We start from the raw sequence: 18,380 nt of genomic DNA on the forward strand, positions 1-18,380 counted from the left end.
TTGTGCTGGGTTCTGATCCCAGGATGAAATTCTCTAACTACTTACATATTTAGAGGAGAAAAAAATGGAGGGGAAATCCAAAATGTTTATGGTAGTTTCTTATGTCTGGAAATTGAATGAAGTCAAATTTATCGCAGGTTTGTTTTTTACCCCCTAATTACCCAAAAGATCTTTTGCAATCTAAGTTACGTGAGTGCCTCTGTTGTTGTTTTTAACAGAAATGAAGAATATCACCTAAAACTTCGTCTTTTTTTTTTTTTAACTAAAAGGCGGTAATTGGATTTTTGTTTTGCTTAAAATAAGGCTTATGTGTTTGAGACAAGCTAAGCTGGTTTCGTTGGTAAAGGTGTAGCAGCTGTTAAACAATTGTGAAGCCAGGTACTGAGTGTGCATCTAAGAAGCAGAATATGCAGCCACTTTACACATATCTGTGGAAGATGTAAATAGTAGCAAATGAAAAAGAAAATAGGTTATGATTTTGGTGAATTTCATAGGGTCTCCTGTGATTGGAAAAATTATAACTCTTCTGATTGTAATGTGGAAATTGTATTTAATCTGAAAATGACTTCTACCTACAGTTCCATTGTCAGCCCAGCCTGTAGTGGGTCGGGTTCCCATATTCGTCTTAGCTGATGGGGCTGGGTATCCCATAAAGGGTTAGTGGAGAAAAGACACACAGGCTTCTAGTCCATTTTTCTTTAGTGTTTAAAGTTGAGTTATAAAATGAAATGAAACACTCCAGGTGTGTACATAAAATGAAAACTTATACAACTTTTTATAAAAGAACAAACTAGGCTGATCAAAGTGTTTTATTGTCAACTGTGATCTTTAAAAGAAATCTCCTGTGTGATTTCAAAATTTGATTTTTCATGAAAATGCCCCTTTCTCTAAATGTATTCATCCTGTGCGTCCGGCTCTAAGACCCAAAAGCGTTGTTGATGGTTTGCTGGGATTCTGTGGCTGGAAAAGGTGACAAGTTGGTGACTTTGATACTGCAGGTATTAACTCCATTTTCATGGTTTACTATGAAAGTCATTTTTCACATTATTCTGTAATATATTGTTAGACTAAAGCCATTGTATTAAGACTGTTTAAAATGTAAGCATTATAATTCTGAAAATACACATTTTAAGAAGAAACTTGCTGCTGTGAACTTGATTCTTTTGCTGTGGAGTGTGAAAATTGAGTGTCTAAAGTTAAAGAACTTTCTTGTTTTCTTTCCATAATCCTTGTTCTTGACTCGTAAGCACAGATTATTTACTTTTGGGGGAGCATTAGGGATTTTTTTCACAACTTATTACCCAGTAGCTTACTAGAAGTAAGACATTTCAGTGTTCAGAGTTCTCGAGTTTTTTGTGGACCTATTTGCCAGCCTGAAGTTTGACAAGGTAAAACTGCCTCTGTCATGTTTGGTAGCATCGCTAATACAATTTCTTTTCTTCGGAAAAGGTTTTCAGTTTATTCAGTCTCGTTGTTTTGGTCCCCACTTCATAATCGAGGCAAACGGATAAGCGTGGGGTTGGACCTTCTCACCCTCCTCGGTGCCTGAATGGCTCGTCAAGGCCCGGCCCAAGCCCGTGAAGATCCAAGCCTGGACTGCGGTGGGCGGTGCGGGCGGGCAGGAACCCACGCCTCCGGGGCGGGGCCGGCGGGCTGGGGCTCCGCCTCGGGGGCGGGCCCGGCGGGCTGGGGCCCAGCCTCCGACGGCGCAGCTCTTCCGGGCCCCGTGGGGCCGCTCTCCTGCCCCGGAAGTGCTTACTGCGGGCCGGGAGGTGGGGCGCAGAGGCTACAAGCAACACACGTGTGGCGGCCGCAATGAAGTTCGCGTACCGGGTGAGTGCGGGCCGGGGGTGGTGCTGGGTCCTTAGCCCGGGGTTCCGGTGGGGTCGCTGCCCGAGACTGCTCCTTCGGGCCAGGGAGCCGGGCCTGGGCGGGCTGGGTCCGGCAGCACCGGTTGGTCCCTCACCGTGCAGCCTGAGACAGGCCGGGCGAGGGGCCGCAGCGCCCTGGACTGGGACCGAGCGGCGGGCGTGGGCGGGAGGAGCAGGAACGCTGCGGGAGGGTCCGGCTGAGCTCCGGGAGGGCAGCGGAAACCAGCCCGGACGGAAGTCCTGGTTCCCGGAGCCCGCAGCGCGCGACGTGGGGAGGACGCGGGGACAGAGGGAGGGGAGACAGGCGCCGAGCCCCCTGGAGCGCTTCTGCATCTTCCCCACGTCTCGGGACCCTTGGCACAGCGGGCCACCCGCGGGTTTGGAGCTCTGGGCGTTTGCGCGGCCCCGCCCGCTGCTGCCACTCCCCTGAAGGCTGTTCCTCCGCAGGGCCGCCGCCTCCGGCCTTTCCCCCTCCGTCGGGTCCCAGCTCCTTACAGACTTGGTCTGGCTCTGGCCACAGCGCGGGCCTCCAGCAGCTCCACCCCACACCCACGCTGCCCCCACCCAACCTGGTCTTCCCGCTCGGACTGCTTCCCCACTGTGACCCAAACCTCCTGCTGACCGGCTCCTCTCGGGCCCAATTTCCTCCGCGCTCTCCTTTCCTTGGGTCATCTCCCCAGTTCCGACACCATTGCCTTCTGTGTGGAATGGCACCAAAGGCTCACCGACTCCCTGCATCTCCTGTGGCTCCCAGGGTCGCGTGACCTTCGAAAAAGGGGATCGATCATGGTTCACCTCTGCTTAAAACACTGGCTGACCAGGCTCTCCTTGTGGCCTCCTTGTGGCCTCCTTGGGGTTCCCAGGGCCCTGCCTGCCTGCAGCTGCAGATGCTCCTTGTCATCTGGGTTCCAGCTCAGATGGCCCCTCTGAGGGTCCTTCCCTGACCACCCTCTGAAGTTCCTCTCCCTCTCCTGCCTGGAATGCGGGGTTGGCTGTCTGGGCAGCACGGCACCCTTGCAATCACAGCTCTGTCTCCATCGCCCGCCTGCCCGATGTGGAACCTGAGGGTGGCTGATGGTTGAATGAATGAATGAATGGATGGGCTGCAGCAGGTTACCCTGTTCAGGAAGTCTTGAACCCAGGATGCACTTGGGACGCTGTTCCGTTGTCACAGCTGTTCTCTTCCTGCAACGTGGGTCCTGTCCTGTCCTCCACCCGGCAGACACCCTGTCTGGACGCTTCCCCGCGCTCACCATGCCCCTTACCCACCCCAGCGGGAACTCAGGGCCCCTGGGAACTGGGCTCACTTTCTCCTCTCTCTTGCTCAGGGCCTGGCCTTGCGGGTGCCCAGGAAGTGTCCCAGGGGGTGAGAGGTGGCTAGCGGGACCCCAGGAATGATCAGGGAGCCTGCGGGGGTCTCTGCGCCATCTCTTTGGCTGGAGGCCTCGCTTAGCCCTTTCCCGGAGTTGTATTTCCTTTGTGTTAAGACAGCTTTGTTTTCTTTTCAGTTTTCAAATTTGCTGGGGACAGTCTATCGGTGTGGAAACTTAAATTTTACGTGTGATGGAAATTCAGTTATCAGTCCCGTGGGAAACAGAGTCACTGTGTTCGACCTAAAAAAGTAAGTTCACTGAAATGACGTTAACAGCTGTGATCATTGTAGTTGGCAGGTAAAAACACAGTGTTTTCCTCCCCTCTCTTTTTAATAGCGCACCTGTTGCTATTAAGCAGGCGATGGAGACAGAGCCCCGATAGGGGACTGCGGGATTTACATAGTGCCGACGGGTCAGCAGTGGGGCTGGCAGTAGGGATCCTGGTTTCTTCCTTCTCGTCTGTCAGCTGAACCCCATGTAATGAGGTTGTTGCTGTTCCCTTCAGGGTAGTAGCTGCGTGTCGCTTGGCTGAAACGTTTGGGAGGGGGTGCCTGGGGCGTGGGAGCCGCCCTGGACTACGGGCCGGCGGCGTGCTTGCCGGGACCGGCTCTGTGTGCTCAGGTTCACTCTGTCTCCTTATGAGCAAGTACGTGGCTCCATTTCTGTCTTCTCGGGGGGAGGCTGTCACCCCTTTGCAGACATGTGTGGCCTGGGCGAGACCCTCCTGTCGCAGAGGCTGCCTGGGTCTCTGCAGGCCTCCGTTTCTGAGTCTGTAAGATGGGGCCGTAGTCCTTGCTTTCGAGTTGTTTCCTGAAGTGCAGGACCAGCTGCTGGCGGGGTCATCACCGGTGTGGGTAGTGATGGTGCTAGCTAGAGGAATGACCACGTGGGGGCACTATATAATAAAGGACAAAATTAGAATGTAATCCGGCGGTTGTTTACTTTTACTTAGCTCTCCATTTTCCTGTGTTTTTGCATTTCTGCAAAAAGCTTTACCCGCAGGGCATGCTGTCCCTGAGCTTACCCTCCCGTTGGACAGCTGGCTTGTTTCTGGTTTCCTGACTCTATGTTCCCAGGGTCCTCTCAGGATGAGGTCCTGGAAGCAAAATTGACACGTCCGAAACACACTTTTAAGGTTTTTACATGCTTAGCGAAATTTTCTCCAGGACGTTGTCTTACTTCTCCTCCCTCTCGAGGGGGGGGCGGTTGAGGAGTCCGGGGCTCTGGCAGGCCTGGAGGGGCGGGGGGACGGGTGCAGGGGGGCGCTGCTGGTCCGGGCTGGCCCGGCCCCCCACCCCCGCCTGACGGCACAAGAGCAGCAGCTCAGCTCTGGTTTTTTCTCTGGTTTCTTGTTTCCCAGCAACAAGTCCGACACTCTGCCCCTGGCCACTCGGTACAACATCAAGTGTGTGGGGGTCTCCCCGGACGGGCGCCTTGCCATCATTGTTGATGAAGGTAACCGCCCTCGGCCAACAGGTGGCGATGGCATGGGGTGGTGGCTGCGGGCCGGGTGTCCAGCTGACCCGAGGCCGACAATAAGACCCCTGGGGGTCCAGGCCCGCATGGTCCCCTCGGCTGCTTCCGTGTCTGGGGCCCCGGTGGGCCTCGGGCGGGCATGCGGGGTGTCCTCCCTGGCCGTGTGCCGCCGGCACCGCGGGGCTGGGCCTCAAGACCTGATGCCTGCGTGTGACGTGCGGGGCCTCCCTCTGCTCTCCCTTCCCGCAGGGGGCAACGCGCTGCTTGCCAGCCTGGTCTGCAGGGCCGTGCTGCACCACTTCCACTTCAAGGGCGCTGTGCACAGCGTCTCCTTCTCCCCCGATGGCAGGTACGCACCTGCGGGAGGGGCGGGAGCTGTCGAGCTGCAGGCTCCCTCGCGCCTGGTGGGCTCGGACATCACTGCGGCGGCCACAGACGGTCCCCGAGCCCGTGCCCCTCTGGGTCCCCCTCTGGATCCGGGCTGCACAGGCCCCTCCTCTCCTCCCCCAGGGCTGGTGCTCACACCTCGAGTGGCAGGTTCTGTAGATTCTCGTCCAGAACCGTCTCCAGGGAAGCTGTGCCCCCAGACACCGGGTCATGGAGGAGCCCTGGCGCTGAGCGGCACTAACCCGCGGCCTTGACCCCGCTGGGAGGAGCACGTGGGGAGTCCCGGGCCTGCCCTGGGCTCCAGGGCTGTGGGGAGGGGGACTGTTCCCGGCTGCAGAGGCCCAGCTGGCCGGCTGTGCCGTGTAAGGGGCGGCTACCCCATGTACACCCTCAGCGACCCTGGAGAAGGTGTCCTGGGCAGGGGCCGCGCCCGGGTCCTGTCACAGGGCCTGTCTGTGTCTTGCGTTCGGTTCCTCCCGGGGCTGTCTGAGCTTGGTCTGGCCTTGGTGACCACCCCCTGGGCCGGCGGGACAACCTGAGGGGCCTCTGCTCCGGGGCAGAGGTGTGGCAGCGCCCGGGGTCTGTCCACTGCTTCCTTGACTCTGTCCGCCCGGAGAAGGGGGAACTCGGGGCCCGCGAGAGGCAGGGTTAGGGCTTGCCACCTGCAGGGCTGGCCTCGGAGCAGGAGAGCGGCCCTGTCCGGAGCTCTGGGCTGGGCTCGGGGCCCTCACTGGCATTGGATGTTGACGCCACCCGCTTCTGCGGCAGGAAATTTGTCATCACCAAAGGCAACCTTGCTCAGATGTACCACGCCCCTGGGAGGAAGCGGGAATTCAACGCGTTTGTTCTGGACAAAACCTACTTCGGGCCATACGACGAGACCACGTGCATTGACTGGACAGACGACTCCCGGTGAGGCCTGGTCGGGGTGGGGCTGGGCATAGGAGGGGCCTGAGGGGAACATGTAAACAGCACCTTGTTGGGGAACTCGGGGTGACTTGTCGCATCCCCGTCTTGTTTTCAAATGGTCTCTCACGAGCCTCGTGTGGCATGGGGCACAGGCCTGGCTCCTGGGTCTGAGGTCTGTCTGGCCCTTGTCACCAGAAACCAGAGCAGAGTGCGGCCCTGGATGAGGACCGCGATAAGCCAGCATGCTGTGGCCCAGCTTTCGGGGCAGCTTGGGCAGGAGGAGAGCTGGCGGGCATCGCCCAGCCTGGCTGCCGGGCCAGACTGGCCCAGCTGTCCCTGAGAGGGGCTGGCTGTGTATCGGCTGCCCTGGGTTCTGGGCGCCGGGAGTGGGAGGGGAGGCTGGTGGTGGCTGCCACTTCATACACCAGGAGGGCTGTTCTCACGTGGTTGGCCATGGTGCGGGGCACGCAGCCCCCAGGCGCGCAGGGCATCCGCAGGAGACGCGGGTGGGCTCCTCGGGGGTGGGTTTGCGGGGAGGACTGGGCGCCCCATAGCCAAGCCTTCCTGCCCTTCCGCGGGTCCTGGGATCGAGGGCGGGTCAGGGAGGCATGAGGAACAGGGTCCCCAGGCAGCCCCCCACGGGCTCAGTGGTCGGTTCTCAGGCTCCCCTGGGCTGCCCCCCGCCGGGCGACTGCTTTGTTCGGAGGGACAGTGACACACGTGCAGTGAGGCTCCTGGTCCCGGGAGAAGCACAGGTGGGTGCAGCAGACCAGAGCTGTCCCCGCCTGGAGCCTTGGGCGTCTCCCCTGTGCCCGGGGACCCCACGGGGAGGCTGACACCTGCAAGCCCGAGGCTGAGCTGCGACTCCCCTGTCCCCCAGGTGCTTTGCGGTCGGGAGCAAAGACATGTCCACGTGGGTGTTTGGGGCCGAGCGGTGGGACAACCTCATCTACTACGCGCTGGGGGGACACAAGGACGCCATCGTGGGCTGCTTCTTCGAGTCCAGCAGCCTGGACGTACGTCCCCGGTCACAGCCTCGAGTGGGCGCTGGGCCCTCCCCTGAGGCTGCTCCCGGTTCCCTGGGGAGGCTGGGGCCGCGGTAGCCGGGGCAGGCTTGGGAGGTGTCTGTGCGGCCTGGGCCGCCGTGGGCTGGGGGTCAGGGTGACCCAGGGTCTCGCGTCTCCCTCCGCAGCTGTACACACTCAGCCAGGACGGCGCCCTGTGCGTGTGGCAGTGTGACACCCCCCCTGAGGGCCTGAGGCTGAAAGCCCCCGCGGGCTGGAAGGCGGACCTGCTGCAGAGGGAGGACGGGGCGGAGAGGGAGACCACCGTCCACGGGAAGGCCGCGCCGACTGCCGAGGAACAGCAGGGGAAAGTGAAGTACTCGCGGGCGGCCAAGTAGGTCTCCCGCCTGCACGGGGTGGGCCTTGCGCCCTCTGGGGCCGCGTTGTGATTCCTGCCCCGGGGCCCCAGGCGGAGGTGGGCGGGTGAGGAGTCGGGGGTACCTGGGGAAGTGCGGTCCCAGGCAGAGCAAGGGTCAGGAGCTGGGAGCGCAGAGCTGCGAGTGTGAGGACGCAGTAGGTCATCCTCAGGACGAGGGCATTGCCGTCAGGCTGCCCTCTGCACGCCCTGGGGGTCGGGGTGGGGCTGTGAGACCAGGCGGGCTTTCTGGGCCTCTTCCCACAGTTCTCGTGTCCCTGCCTGCTAGGTACTTCTTCAATAAAGAAGGAGATTTCAACCATCTGACAGCTGCAGCATATCACAAGAAGGTCCACCTCTTGGTCACTGGTTTTGCTTCTGGAATCTTCCACCTTCACGAGCTCCCCGAGTTCAACCTCATCCACTCCCTGAGGTCTGCGATTCTGCTCTGTGTGGTCACGTGTGTGCATGCGTGTGTGTGCGCGCACGTGTGCGTGTGTGTGCATGCGTGTGTGTGCATGCGTGTGTGTCTGTGTGTGTGTCTGTGTGTGCGCGCGCGCGCGCACTCTCAGTCCACCAGCGGGCAGTGGGGGAAGGTGGAAGCCGTACTGTGCCCGTCTGGACCGAGGGCCGTGGAGTGGCTGCCAGCCGCACAGATGGCTTCCCAGGACACTTGTGCCTTCCTCTCTCCTGGATTAGAGAGATTGGGGGCGCTGCTGCCCTGCCCCCATCTCAGACGTGCAGTCCCCTCGGCCCCATCCACCCCTCCAGTCAGAGGGAGCTTTGGCTCCACGTGTAGATCACATTGTGTTTATTTCCTGTTCTCATTTTTCTTCTCCTGCATCTTTGGAACGTTGAGAAAACTAAAAGCACTGGTTTCCCAAAGTCACGCAGCTTCGAGCTTTTGAATGTAGGGCGAGAAAACTCTGGGTTTTCTGATGCACTCAGTGAAGTGAATCGTCTGTGTCTAGTAAACGGGTGGGGAGGAAGTGGGTGCTGCTAGCGGGGAGGCCTGGCCCTGTCCTCACTCGCATGGCCACCCCGGGGAAGGAGTGGGGGCCCTTGCTGTGCTGACCGAGCCCCGCGTTTCTCCGCAGCGTCTCGGATCAGAGGGTCTCGTCCATCGCCATCAACGGCTCTGGGGACTGGATTGCCTTCGGGTGCTCAGGTTGGTACCAGGGTTTGTGAGGATAGGAGCGGGACTCTTCCTCCGGGAAGCCTGCCGGCCATCCCGCCTCCCCCCAAGGCGCCGCGCCAGGCCAGCAGCCAGGTGGCTCCCTACGGAGGAGCAGCCGCTGAAGCTTCCTGCACAAGGGCTCCTCTGAGCCCTGAGTCCCGTTGCCGCCTGGATTCTGGCCTCCCTCGGCAGCGCCTGGCCTGTCGCCTGGGCCTCTGGCGTCTCCGTGCTGGGGCCCCTCGTTCACGCGGAGGCTGACGGCACCTGCCTCAGGCCGAGACGGGCGAGCGGTGTCACGAGCGGTCCCCGTGTGCCCCGCAGGCCTGGGCCAGCTGCTGGTGTGGGAGTGGCAGAGCGAGTCCTACGTGCTCAAGCAGCAGGGCCACTTCAACAGCATGGTGTCCCTGGCCTACTCCCCCGACGGGCAGTACATTGTGACCGGCGGGGACGACAGCAAGGTGGGCCGCGGGGGTGGCGAGGGCGAGCCCGCGGGGTCCTGTCCCCGTTCTGCTGGGCTGGCTGAGGCGGGGTGCAGCCCGTGGCCAGGCCCTGACGTGGGGTTCGGCCTGGAGCTCCAGAGCCCACCCCGCCTCATCTGGCTTCCTGAGAAGCCGTTTGCAGACTTGCCCGGTCTGAGTGGAGAGGCTTGGGGTGTCCCTTTTTGGCTCTGTTTTCTGGGCATGTCTAAGGGGTCCGTGGTGCCAGCGGCCGCTCTCAGATGCGGGAGGCTGCCCCCCGCAGCGCCCCAGTCCTCGCTCGCAGGGGCACCCCCGTGGGGTGTCCTGAGCCATGGCGCTACCCGCCACAGGTCAAGGTGTGGAACACCCTCAGCGGCTTCTGCTTCATCACTTTCACGGAGCACTCGAGTGGGGTCACCGGCGTGACCTTCACCTCCACTGGCTACGTCATTGTGACCTCTTCCATGGACGGGACCGTGCGCGCCTTTGACCTTCACAGGTGACCTTCCTGCGGGGAGGCCTGCCCCGCAGCCTCTCCCCATGTGCTGGGCTGTGAGAGCGAGGCTGAAGGTTCTGGGCTCGTCGGTCAGACACAGGGTGAGGCCCACGAGAGCTCGTGGGCCCCCGGGATCGTCCCGACCGGGCTCTCCTCCCGCAGGTACCGCAACTTCCGCACCTTCACGTCCCCGCGCCCCACCCAGTTCTCCTGTGTGGCCGTGAACTCAAGTGGGGACATCGTCTCTGCTGGGGCCCAGGACTCTTTTGAGATCCTCATCTGGTCCATGCAGACGGGCAGGCTCCTCGACGTAAGGGCCGCGAGTCCAGGAGCTGTGCTCTTGGCTGGGGGCTGGGGTGTGGGGAGGGGGCCTGGCTGACCTGAGAGGAGTGGGGGACAGAGTCACATCCCGGGCACGGGCAGCACCGTTTACACGCGTTTTCCTGGGCGGGCTCCCCTTCCTGGCCCACACCGCAGCCCAGCGGCCACAGCCTCTGCACCCCGGGGCGGCCCGCTGGGCGTCTCTCGTCCTCAGAGCTCTTTTCTGAACGGCCGTAGGTTTTGTCCGGCCACGAGGGGCCCATCAGTGGTCTGTGTTTTAACCCAATGAAGTCAGTCTTGGCCAGCGCCTCCTGGGACAGGACGGTGCGTCTGTGGGACATGGCGGACAGCTGGAGGACCACAGAGACGCTGGCCCTCACGTCCGACGGTAAGCGGCTGCCAGGCACCGGGGGGAAGGCCCGGTCTCGGGCGCGTGGTTGGAATAACCCAGGGCTCCGAGCGCCGTGGGCTGTTGGGGTTGGCGGCCTGGTTTTGTCACTTGGCATCAGGCTCCCCCAGGGGAGCAAGCCGGGGGCCCTGCTGTAGCAGCTTCCTGGGCCTGAGGCCCTGTCCTGGAGTCCCACCGCCTGCGCTTGGGGGCAAAGTGTCCTGGTGCGCAGCCGGCCGGGCTGCAGAGCTGATGGGTCACAGCGAAGGCTGCGCTGCCCGTGTCTGGCCCTCACGGAACCCGGTCGTTGGCCCCGCGGCCTGTGGTCTCTGTGGTGGTCTCTGCTTCCTGCCACCCGACCTGGCTCTGGTTCCGGCTTTTAGCCACTGGCCCCCTGCGTCTTCCGGGGGCCTCTGTACCACCCCCGCCTCCAGCTAGTCCATCTCTGGCCCGCCCGTGACCTCCACGTGACGCCTCCCGCCCAGAGCCCTCCACTGGGCCGCCCCTGCTTTGTTATGCCTTGTGCGCGTCCTGTGGCCCCCAGGCCCTCAGGGTGCCGGGACGAGGGCAGCTCAGTGTGGCCCATCAGCCGGAGCCCAGGGTCTTCCTCGGCCCTAATTCCGCGCCTCTTCTCAGCTCTGGCCGTGACCTTTCGCCCTGACGGTGCCGAGCTGGCTGTGGCCACGCTGAACTCGCAGATCACCTTTTGGGATCCCGAAAACGCGGTGCAGACGGGCTCCATCGAGGGCAGGCATGACCTCAAGACGGGCAGGAAGGAGCTGGACAAGATCACTGCCAAGCACGCAGCCAAGGGGAAGTGAGTGCTCGGGGGGGCTGTCCTGGAGCCCAGGGCTCCTCAGCGGGGCCCCCAGAGGGAGCAGAGTGTTGGCGGGGTCCGTGTGGATGAACAGGCTGCTGCATCCTCCCACCCCGAGGACCAGCACCTGTGGCCCGTTTTCAGTTGTCTCAGGTGCATCCCTGCCAGTGTCATTGCCAGGCCCCCTAGTGACTCTGTTTCACTTTTTGAGGACGCCTCCACCCCGACTGTTTGCATCCCCTCAGGGCAGGGGCTTCCACTGTGCCCACATCATTGGCAGTGCTCCTTCCTGCCTGTTCTTAAGAGTCCCCGCTGTTCTGGCGGGTGTGAGCGGGTGCCTCCTAGTTCCAGTTTGCATCTCCCTGAGCAGTGATGACCTTGGCATCTTTTCACGTGCCGATGGACCATTTGTGTGTGGGCTCTGAGCACTTTTTCTCCAGAGCCTCTGCCTGTTCTCATGGGCCGTCTGTATCGCCGAGTTGTAAGAGCTCTTTGTGTACCTGAGACTCGAGACCCCTATCAGATGCACACTTCGCAAGTATCTTCTTCCTCCCGTGGCTCGTCTCCACTTTCTCGAAGGTGTTGTTTGAAGCACGTTTTTAATTGTGACAAAGGCCCACTTACATATTTTTTCCTTTGTCACTTGTGCTCTCGGTGTTGTATCTAAGAATCTTCTGCCTGACCCAAGGTCACCGTCTCAGGTCCTGTGAGCCAGCAGGGCAGTGAGCGCCAGGTTTCTGGTTCTGCGGGCCTGAGTAGACGCCCCTGTGAGCGCCGCCGTGAGCGGGGCAGGCGGGCCCCTCCCCGCGGCCCTTCTGGGAGCCGCCCTGCCTCTCGGAAGCTGCAGCGTTGCCCCTCCTCCAGGGGCCGTGCTGCCCAGAGGAGCCTGGTGACTGGGCCATGGTTCTGACCCTGCGGGGTTTAGGCCAGAGCCCTGGAGGATGCTGGGGAGGGTGCTGTTTGGCCCTCTGGGCGGCAGCTGAGGCCGCGTCCCCTCTGCAGGGCCTTCACCACCCTGTGCTACTCTGCGGACGGCCAGAGCATCCTGGCGGGAGGGATGTCCAAGTTTGTGTGCATCTATCACGTCAAGGAGCAGATTCTCAGGAAGAAGTTCGAGATCTCCTGCAACCTCTCTCTGGACGCCATGGAGGTGAGCGAGCGCCGCAAGGCCGCAGAGCAGGGCCCGGGGGCTGCACGGGACCCCTGTGTGGGCCCTGCTGCGAACGCCCCGGGCTGCCCGGCCTCGCCCGTGGCCCTGCTCACGGCCCGGCTCACGGGGACCTGGGGGGGGCCTCTGGACGGGTGTGCCTGCCGGCGTTCACCTGCTCTGACTCCCCTGCCGGGCGAGGGGCTTCTGCGTGCGGCTGTAAGCCCGCCCCCTCCTGGGTGTTCCGGGGTGGGCTGTCCTCGTCATGTCCAAGGGCACGTGCAGCAGGACGGGCTGTGGCAGGTGGCAGCAGACGGCACCCCACGTGCGGCTCCCTCGCAGGTTCACGCGCGCCCTTCGTTCGGCTGTCGGGTTAGAGAATCCGCCCACCACGGGGCTGGCTGCGGGAGCCCAGGGGAGGCGCCGCCCTGTCCTGTCTCGGGCTCCCTGTGCCCCGTGGGGTTCCAGGCAGGGCTGGCCGCCCCCCCGCCTGTGTTGGTGGCACAGGAGGGAGCTGGGGCAGACGAGCACACGCTCCCTGCACCTCCCGCAGTGAGATGTCCGGGTTTCGCCCTTTAGGAATTTTTGAACCGAAGGAAGATGACAGAGTTTGGCAACCTGGCGCTCATCGACCAAGATGCCATGGAGGAGGGCGGGGTCCTGATACCATTGCCGGGCGTAAAGAAGGGTGAGCAGAGGGTCCTACTGTGTCCCCCTGGCCAGGGCACGGCAGGCCGCCCTGCTCACCGCCTGCTTTTCCTGGGGGATAGCAGGCGGTGTTGCTCTCGTCGGGGCTGCAGCGATTGACGTCCAGGAACTCTGGCGCTGGTGGCCAGGGCGCAGGGTCCCCCCCTGCGAGTGGCTGGGCATCTGGCCGGTGCCCAGCCCTGTGCCTTGCGCCTGTCCCCATGTGGACTTCAGGGCAAGCCCAGTGTCGGGCTGGCAGCCTCCCCGGCCTGAGGGCCTTGAGGGGCTGGAACCACCTACCTCACAGCCTTGGCTGGGCAGGGCTTTTCTCCGGAACGGACAAGCCGGCTGCTGGCTAGGCCGGAGCCCAGAGAGCGCCCGCCCTGACGGCTCGTCCGGGGAGGCCTGTAGCGCCCGTGAAGCAGCACCTGAGGCCCCGACACGGGGCTGCTGCCTCTGCTGGCTCTGCAGGGCGGGCCTCCCTTCGTGGGGCGAGTGGTGAGGGATGTGCTGCCCTGTGACCGGCGGTGCCTCTGTTCCCAGGTGACATGAGCTCTCGGCACTTCAAACCTGAGATCAGGGTGACTTCGCTCCGCTTCTCTCCCACCGGTGCGCCCTGGGTGTCAGGTCATTGATGTGGGAGGGGTGGGCTTGGTCCCTTCCGGGCCTGCGGTGTGCGCGGTGGGCCTGGCAGCCCCCTCCTGGGGCGAGGGCAGCACAGAGCCTCTGGCTGGCTCTGGGCACCGTCGACCCCCGGGGGGGTAAGACGTGGCCATCTCTGTCCCTGCTGGCGGACGGCCGTGGGAGCTGTGGGGAGGTGGGCACCTGCCCTGAGCGCCTGCTCGTGTGCCTGTGGGGCCGACCCAGGAGTGTCCGGTGGAGGAGGGAGAGGACGGGGCTGCAGCGGCTGATCCTCACGGGGTGCTCCTTCCCCAGGGGCCGGCGTCCCCCAGGCTTCCTCCCCCTTGTTGTACTCAGGACCCCGGGGACGTACTCAATACCTGTTCTTCAAAAAATGGGGAAAAGCGGAAATAAACGTTCAGGAAGCCTCTGTTAAGTCTGCTTGATTTCCCAGGGCGCTGCTGGGCGGCCACCACCACCGAGGGGCTCCTCATCTACTCCCTGGACGCCCGGATGCTCTTCGACCCGTTCGAGCTGGACACCAGCGTCACGCCCGTGCAGATCCGGGCGGCGCTGTGCCAGCGGGACTTCACCAGGGCCATCCTCATGGCCTTCCGGCTCAACGAGAGGAAGCTGCTGCAGGAGGCCCTGGAGTCGGTGCCCTGGGACGAGAGTGAGCCCGGGCCAGGGCTGGGGGGGCCCGCGGGGCCGAGGGGGCCCTGCGGCCACACACGGCGGCCAGGTGTCTGCACGTGCAGAGCTGTGGGCGCGTCTCTCCGGACAGGTTCTTTGCGGGCTGAGTGGGACTTCCTCCTTCTCTTCCAGTTGAGGTCATCAGCTCCTCCCTGCCTGACTTGTACGTGGAGAAGGCGCTGGAATTCTTAGCTTCATCCTTCGAAGAGTCTCGCCATCTCGAATTCTACCTCATATGGACTCAGAAGCTGCTTATGGCCCACGGACAGAAGCTCAAGTGCAGGTACGGCCCGCCGCTCCCTCGGCCACGGTCGCTGGGTCAGCTGCCTGTGTGGGTGCACAGGCCGGGGAGGCTCTACGCGCGCACAGCGTGGAGCAGGTCCGGGCGGCCTCGTGGTGGCCGCCCACGCTGAGGGACGTGTCCTTTGCAGAGTGGGGACACTGCTGCCGGCAGTTCAGTTCCTTCAGAAGAGCATCCAGCGCCACTGGGACGACGTCTCCAAACTGTACGTGTCTCGGGAGTGGCTGATGGGCAGGGTGGGGCGTCCACTGTCACCAGCAGGTTCCGGTTGGTTCCACGCCAGGGCCGCCCTCTGTGTTGTCTGATTTGGGGACAGAAGGCCCCAGCGTCGGTCTGACTAACGTGAGCCCTGCGTGCCCTCGGCAGCTGTGACTGGAACCGCTACAACCTACAGTACGCGCTGGCCGTCTCTCAGCAGCGGGGCCTGAAGCGGCCCTCTGAGCCGCCGGGCAGCGGGCAGGAGGCAGACGCGCCCGAGGGCGACGACGACAGCCTGCACCTGCTCAGGAGAGGACCTGGGGCTGGAGACGGGCCGCTGGCCTAGAGCTGGCCGCCTGCAGCCCTGCTGGCTTCGGCTGGGACGTTGGGCAAGGTGGGACCTCCACCGCGGGGGGCAGCGGGGACGCAAGGGCACTGCTGCCAGGACTCGCTCTTCTGCAGGAACCAAACGCGGCCACGGGGTCAGTGCGTGAGCTGACGGGTCCCTGGCAGGCGCGGGCTTGGCACCCAGGGCCCAGGAGCGTCTGCCGTCGAAAGCACCTTGCGGAGAGGTGAATGGGCTCACATGTATAGACTCAAACTTTGTATGAGTTTTTATGTTTTTAATATAAAGCTTTGATAACGTGTATCTCTACAACGTAGGTATTAAGTCTGACCTCTGAATTTGAAATGTTTGTAATGTATCCTGGTGTGATTGTCGTGCTGGGGGATCAGGGCCACCTGCCTGCTGGCACCTCTGTGCCGGGGAACAGGTGAGCAGGGCAGGTGGTTCGCCCTCACGGCCCAGCCTAGGCTGCCAGCCCCATCGTCCCTGCACAGGGTCTGGCAGGGAACATCTGCTTGACTCTGACCTTGGAGAGGGGGCTGGGGCTGGGGCTGGGCCTGGACAGGCTTCCCAGGGAGACCCATCAAACCTGCTGGCCAACTCTGAGAGGAAGACTCCATCCTGCGATGCCCCTCGGGAAGGGTCACTGTGAGGGCAGCCTAGGCCACAGCCAGGCCCCTGGTCCCTTGAGCTACAGCTTCCAGGGTCAGGACACAGGGCCCAGCCTGCAGGTCACCAGAGTGCGGCCACGAGTCACTGGACCATTATTAGTATGGATGGCGGGCAGGTTCTTGCTAGTCTGGTGGGGCTGTGTGCTCTTCTATCTGCTTATGAAACTCATGTGCTATCTTGGGATGGAGTCATTTCCTTTGTAAACATAATGACGTCTATCAGAGCCTCTACTCTTCTTGGGTATCAAGGTAGAAAATAAATACATTGATAGTCGTGTATTTTCAGATGCAAATAACTCATCTGTAAACTATCCCCGTGGTCCTGAAAGGAACTGGGATGGACCCTGTTTTTCTCCTCCTTCCATCTTCCTGCCAGGGGTTGTCACACACCGAGCTTGGGACCCAAACACTCTGACTCACCTCTCAAAAGCGACTGCAGCAGGGGGTGAAAGGCAGTGTTGGGTCTGTCATCCTAACCCCCAGCTGGGGAAAGATACTCTCAGCCCTGCCAGCCCTCTCCCAGGCTCCCCCACTAATGGTTAAAGGAGGACTATATAATATAACCTTGACCTTCCTCTAGAGGCTACCCTAAATACCCACTCCTGAAGCAAAGTTCTCGTGTAATTTGACCTCCCCTTGCACCCCCTACAGTTCACTTAACGATGTACTTAAATGCCTCCCTACAGAGCTCGGACCACCGTTCATCCACAAGCCAGGACACCCTAGCAAGTGGGAGCCACTGAAAACTATAACCTTCCAACTTGTAACTATTCTGTGGAGGAGTCCAAAATGAGTCAGCAGAGGAACTGACCCAAACCAAAGATGGTCTAGCCTTCCAGGGATACTCCCAACTTGCCTGGAGGGCCTTAGAACACACTGGCTACCAAGAGCCCATCAAATGGCAAGGATGGGTTTAAGCACACCAAAATAAGAGTTGGTGTCATAGGCCCCCAACAAAGAGGCCTGCAGCCCACCAGACCCTGCGAGCTGGCCCCGCTCTCACGTCACTCACGTGCCACTAACGCACCTTCGGCCCCAGCCCGTCGGCCTCTGCGGAAACACACGTGGATGACGATGTGGACACCAGGAGGATGTGTTCCTCTGTGGGGCCCGGAGAGCCACAACCTGAAGGAAATGTCCCCAGCAAAGCCCAGTGGGGTCCCGGGAAAAATAAGACGGAATCCAGGGGATATGGTCCAACCTCTTCTGTGTTTATTCTAGTTTTACTTGCCTGTAGGGGGCCGGGTGCAGAGGCTTCCCACCTAACATGTCGGATTAGCGTTCCCAGTGCAAAGCGGCTCTGCGTGACAGCCAGACTGGGTGAGCCGTGTGCAGAAGTGCTGCACCCGCCTGACCCACAATGACTCCACCCCTCCCTCTGCCAGAACCCTATAAAGCAGCACCCCCCCGGGCCTTTCAGGGGAGACCCCGTGCTGTAGAGCAAGCTCCCATCTCTCCATTCTTCGGTCAAAGAATGAAGCTTTCCTTTGCTTCTCAACTGAACTTGGTCTCTGTCTACTGGCGCGAGCGACACTGGGCAGAAGGACACTTATTGGTGCCCGACTCAAGAGGGTCGGTAACGTGTCCGCCCCAGGAGAGCAGACAAAAGGAAGGTGGCCTCAGACTTGATAATCACGGGCACAGGCTTAGCACCAGGATGAGCAGCCCCACGGGGAAGGGGGTACCTATCACGAGGCCACCCTCCAAAATCTACCTGCCTCAGTGGAGGAACTGGCCAAAACGCCAGCCTCTAGTTAGACTGACCAAAGATCATGGTGAGTTCCATAGCCACTGTAGCAACGGATAACAGAACAGCCTTCGGTTACCCCCTGGCACAACAAGGCGGCGCCTGTGTGGCTGCAACACCTGCTGGTGCATGTGGACCAATACCACATACCACCCAGTGTAAAGGAAATAACAGCAACAGGCCAGCTGGTGACACAGCATTGGTAATGGCGCCCCGGAGGCATGGGGTTCTATACAGGGCTTTCTCCTCGGTAAGTCGGCCGTTTACTCCATCCACTGACACTTCCTTTAGTCACAGCGCTACTGATTCTTCTGTTGGGCCTATAGTTCTTAACTTTCATGTCAAGTTTGTCTCTCAAAGACTGCAGGCCACCAGATTATTCCTCTGTCGTGTCAACCCTGAATTGGGGGCATACCAACACCTCCAACAGTCCAGTTTGAATACCCTAGAATGTGTACAGCTAGACGTCAAGCTGTTTCATTCCTCAAGCCCCTGCTGGGCCTTCGCCCTTAGCAGAAAGCGGCTAGAGCGGTAGTCACCCCTCATCCCTCAAGACTGAGCAATGATCCAAAGACAGGCATGGACTGAAATCACCACCTGTGAGTTACAAGGCTACAAGTATCTACAAGGTAGAAACAAAATGACATAGAGAACACCAAGCTCCTGCAGAGGACCAGGGAAACAAACTTGCTGACAGCCCCGCCGACCGAGCGTTGCGCAGGCACACTGAAGGGCTAGAACGAGGAGGGACTACAATAGTGACCTTTAGACGTCACGGGCCAAAACCCCACTGCATGTTACACCCCGCACCGCCAATTTGCACCTGCGACCGGTCAGAGGCGTAACTAGCAGCCCCAGCGCCTGCGCAGGAGAGCTC

At 61.0% G+C, this 18,380-nt stretch overlaps 1 protein-coding gene across 5 annotated transcripts; it reads left to right on the forward strand.

Annotated features, from left to right (window-relative positions):
* The first annotated feature begins 1,759 nt into the window (after positions 1-1,759).
* On the forward strand, positions 1,760-18,356 carry PWP2 (PWP2 small subunit processome component). Of its 5 annotated transcripts, none has more exons than XR_013828516.1 (22): positions 1,760-1,833; positions 3,380-3,492; positions 4,605-4,699; positions 4,970-5,069; positions 5,876-6,019; positions 6,897-7,032; positions 7,209-7,414; positions 7,725-7,868; positions 8,533-8,603; positions 8,934-9,070; positions 9,421-9,569; positions 9,729-9,876; positions 10,125-10,275; positions 10,912-11,092; positions 12,095-12,242; positions 12,819-12,927; positions 13,470-13,535; positions 14,002-14,220; positions 14,373-14,523; positions 14,672-14,746; positions 14,908-15,311; positions 16,443-18,356. XR_013828516.1 is itself a non-coding variant. In XM_079922626.1 (21 exons), the coding sequence occupies exons 1-21, from the start codon at positions 1,816-1,818 to the stop codon at positions 16,480-16,482; spliced, it is 2,601 nt and encodes an 866-aa protein (XP_079778752.1). In that variant the 5' UTR covers positions 1,760-1,815; the 3' UTR covers positions 16,483-18,356. The 5 variants fall into 5 exon arrangements, 3 of the variants coding, with proteins under 3 accessions (XP_079778752.1, XP_079778751.1, XP_079778753.1); XR_013828517.1 differs by having other exon boundaries at positions 14,908-15,512; positions 16,443-16,484; XM_079922626.1 differs by lacking the exon at positions 14,908-15,311.
* The last annotated feature ends 24 nt before the right edge of the window (positions 18,357-18,380 follow it).

Source organism: Stenella coeruleoalba, assembly GCF_951394435.1.
Source record: "Stenella coeruleoalba genome assembly, chromosome: 5".
NCBI lineage: Eukaryota > Metazoa > Chordata > Mammalia > Artiodactyla > Delphinidae > Stenella > Stenella coeruleoalba.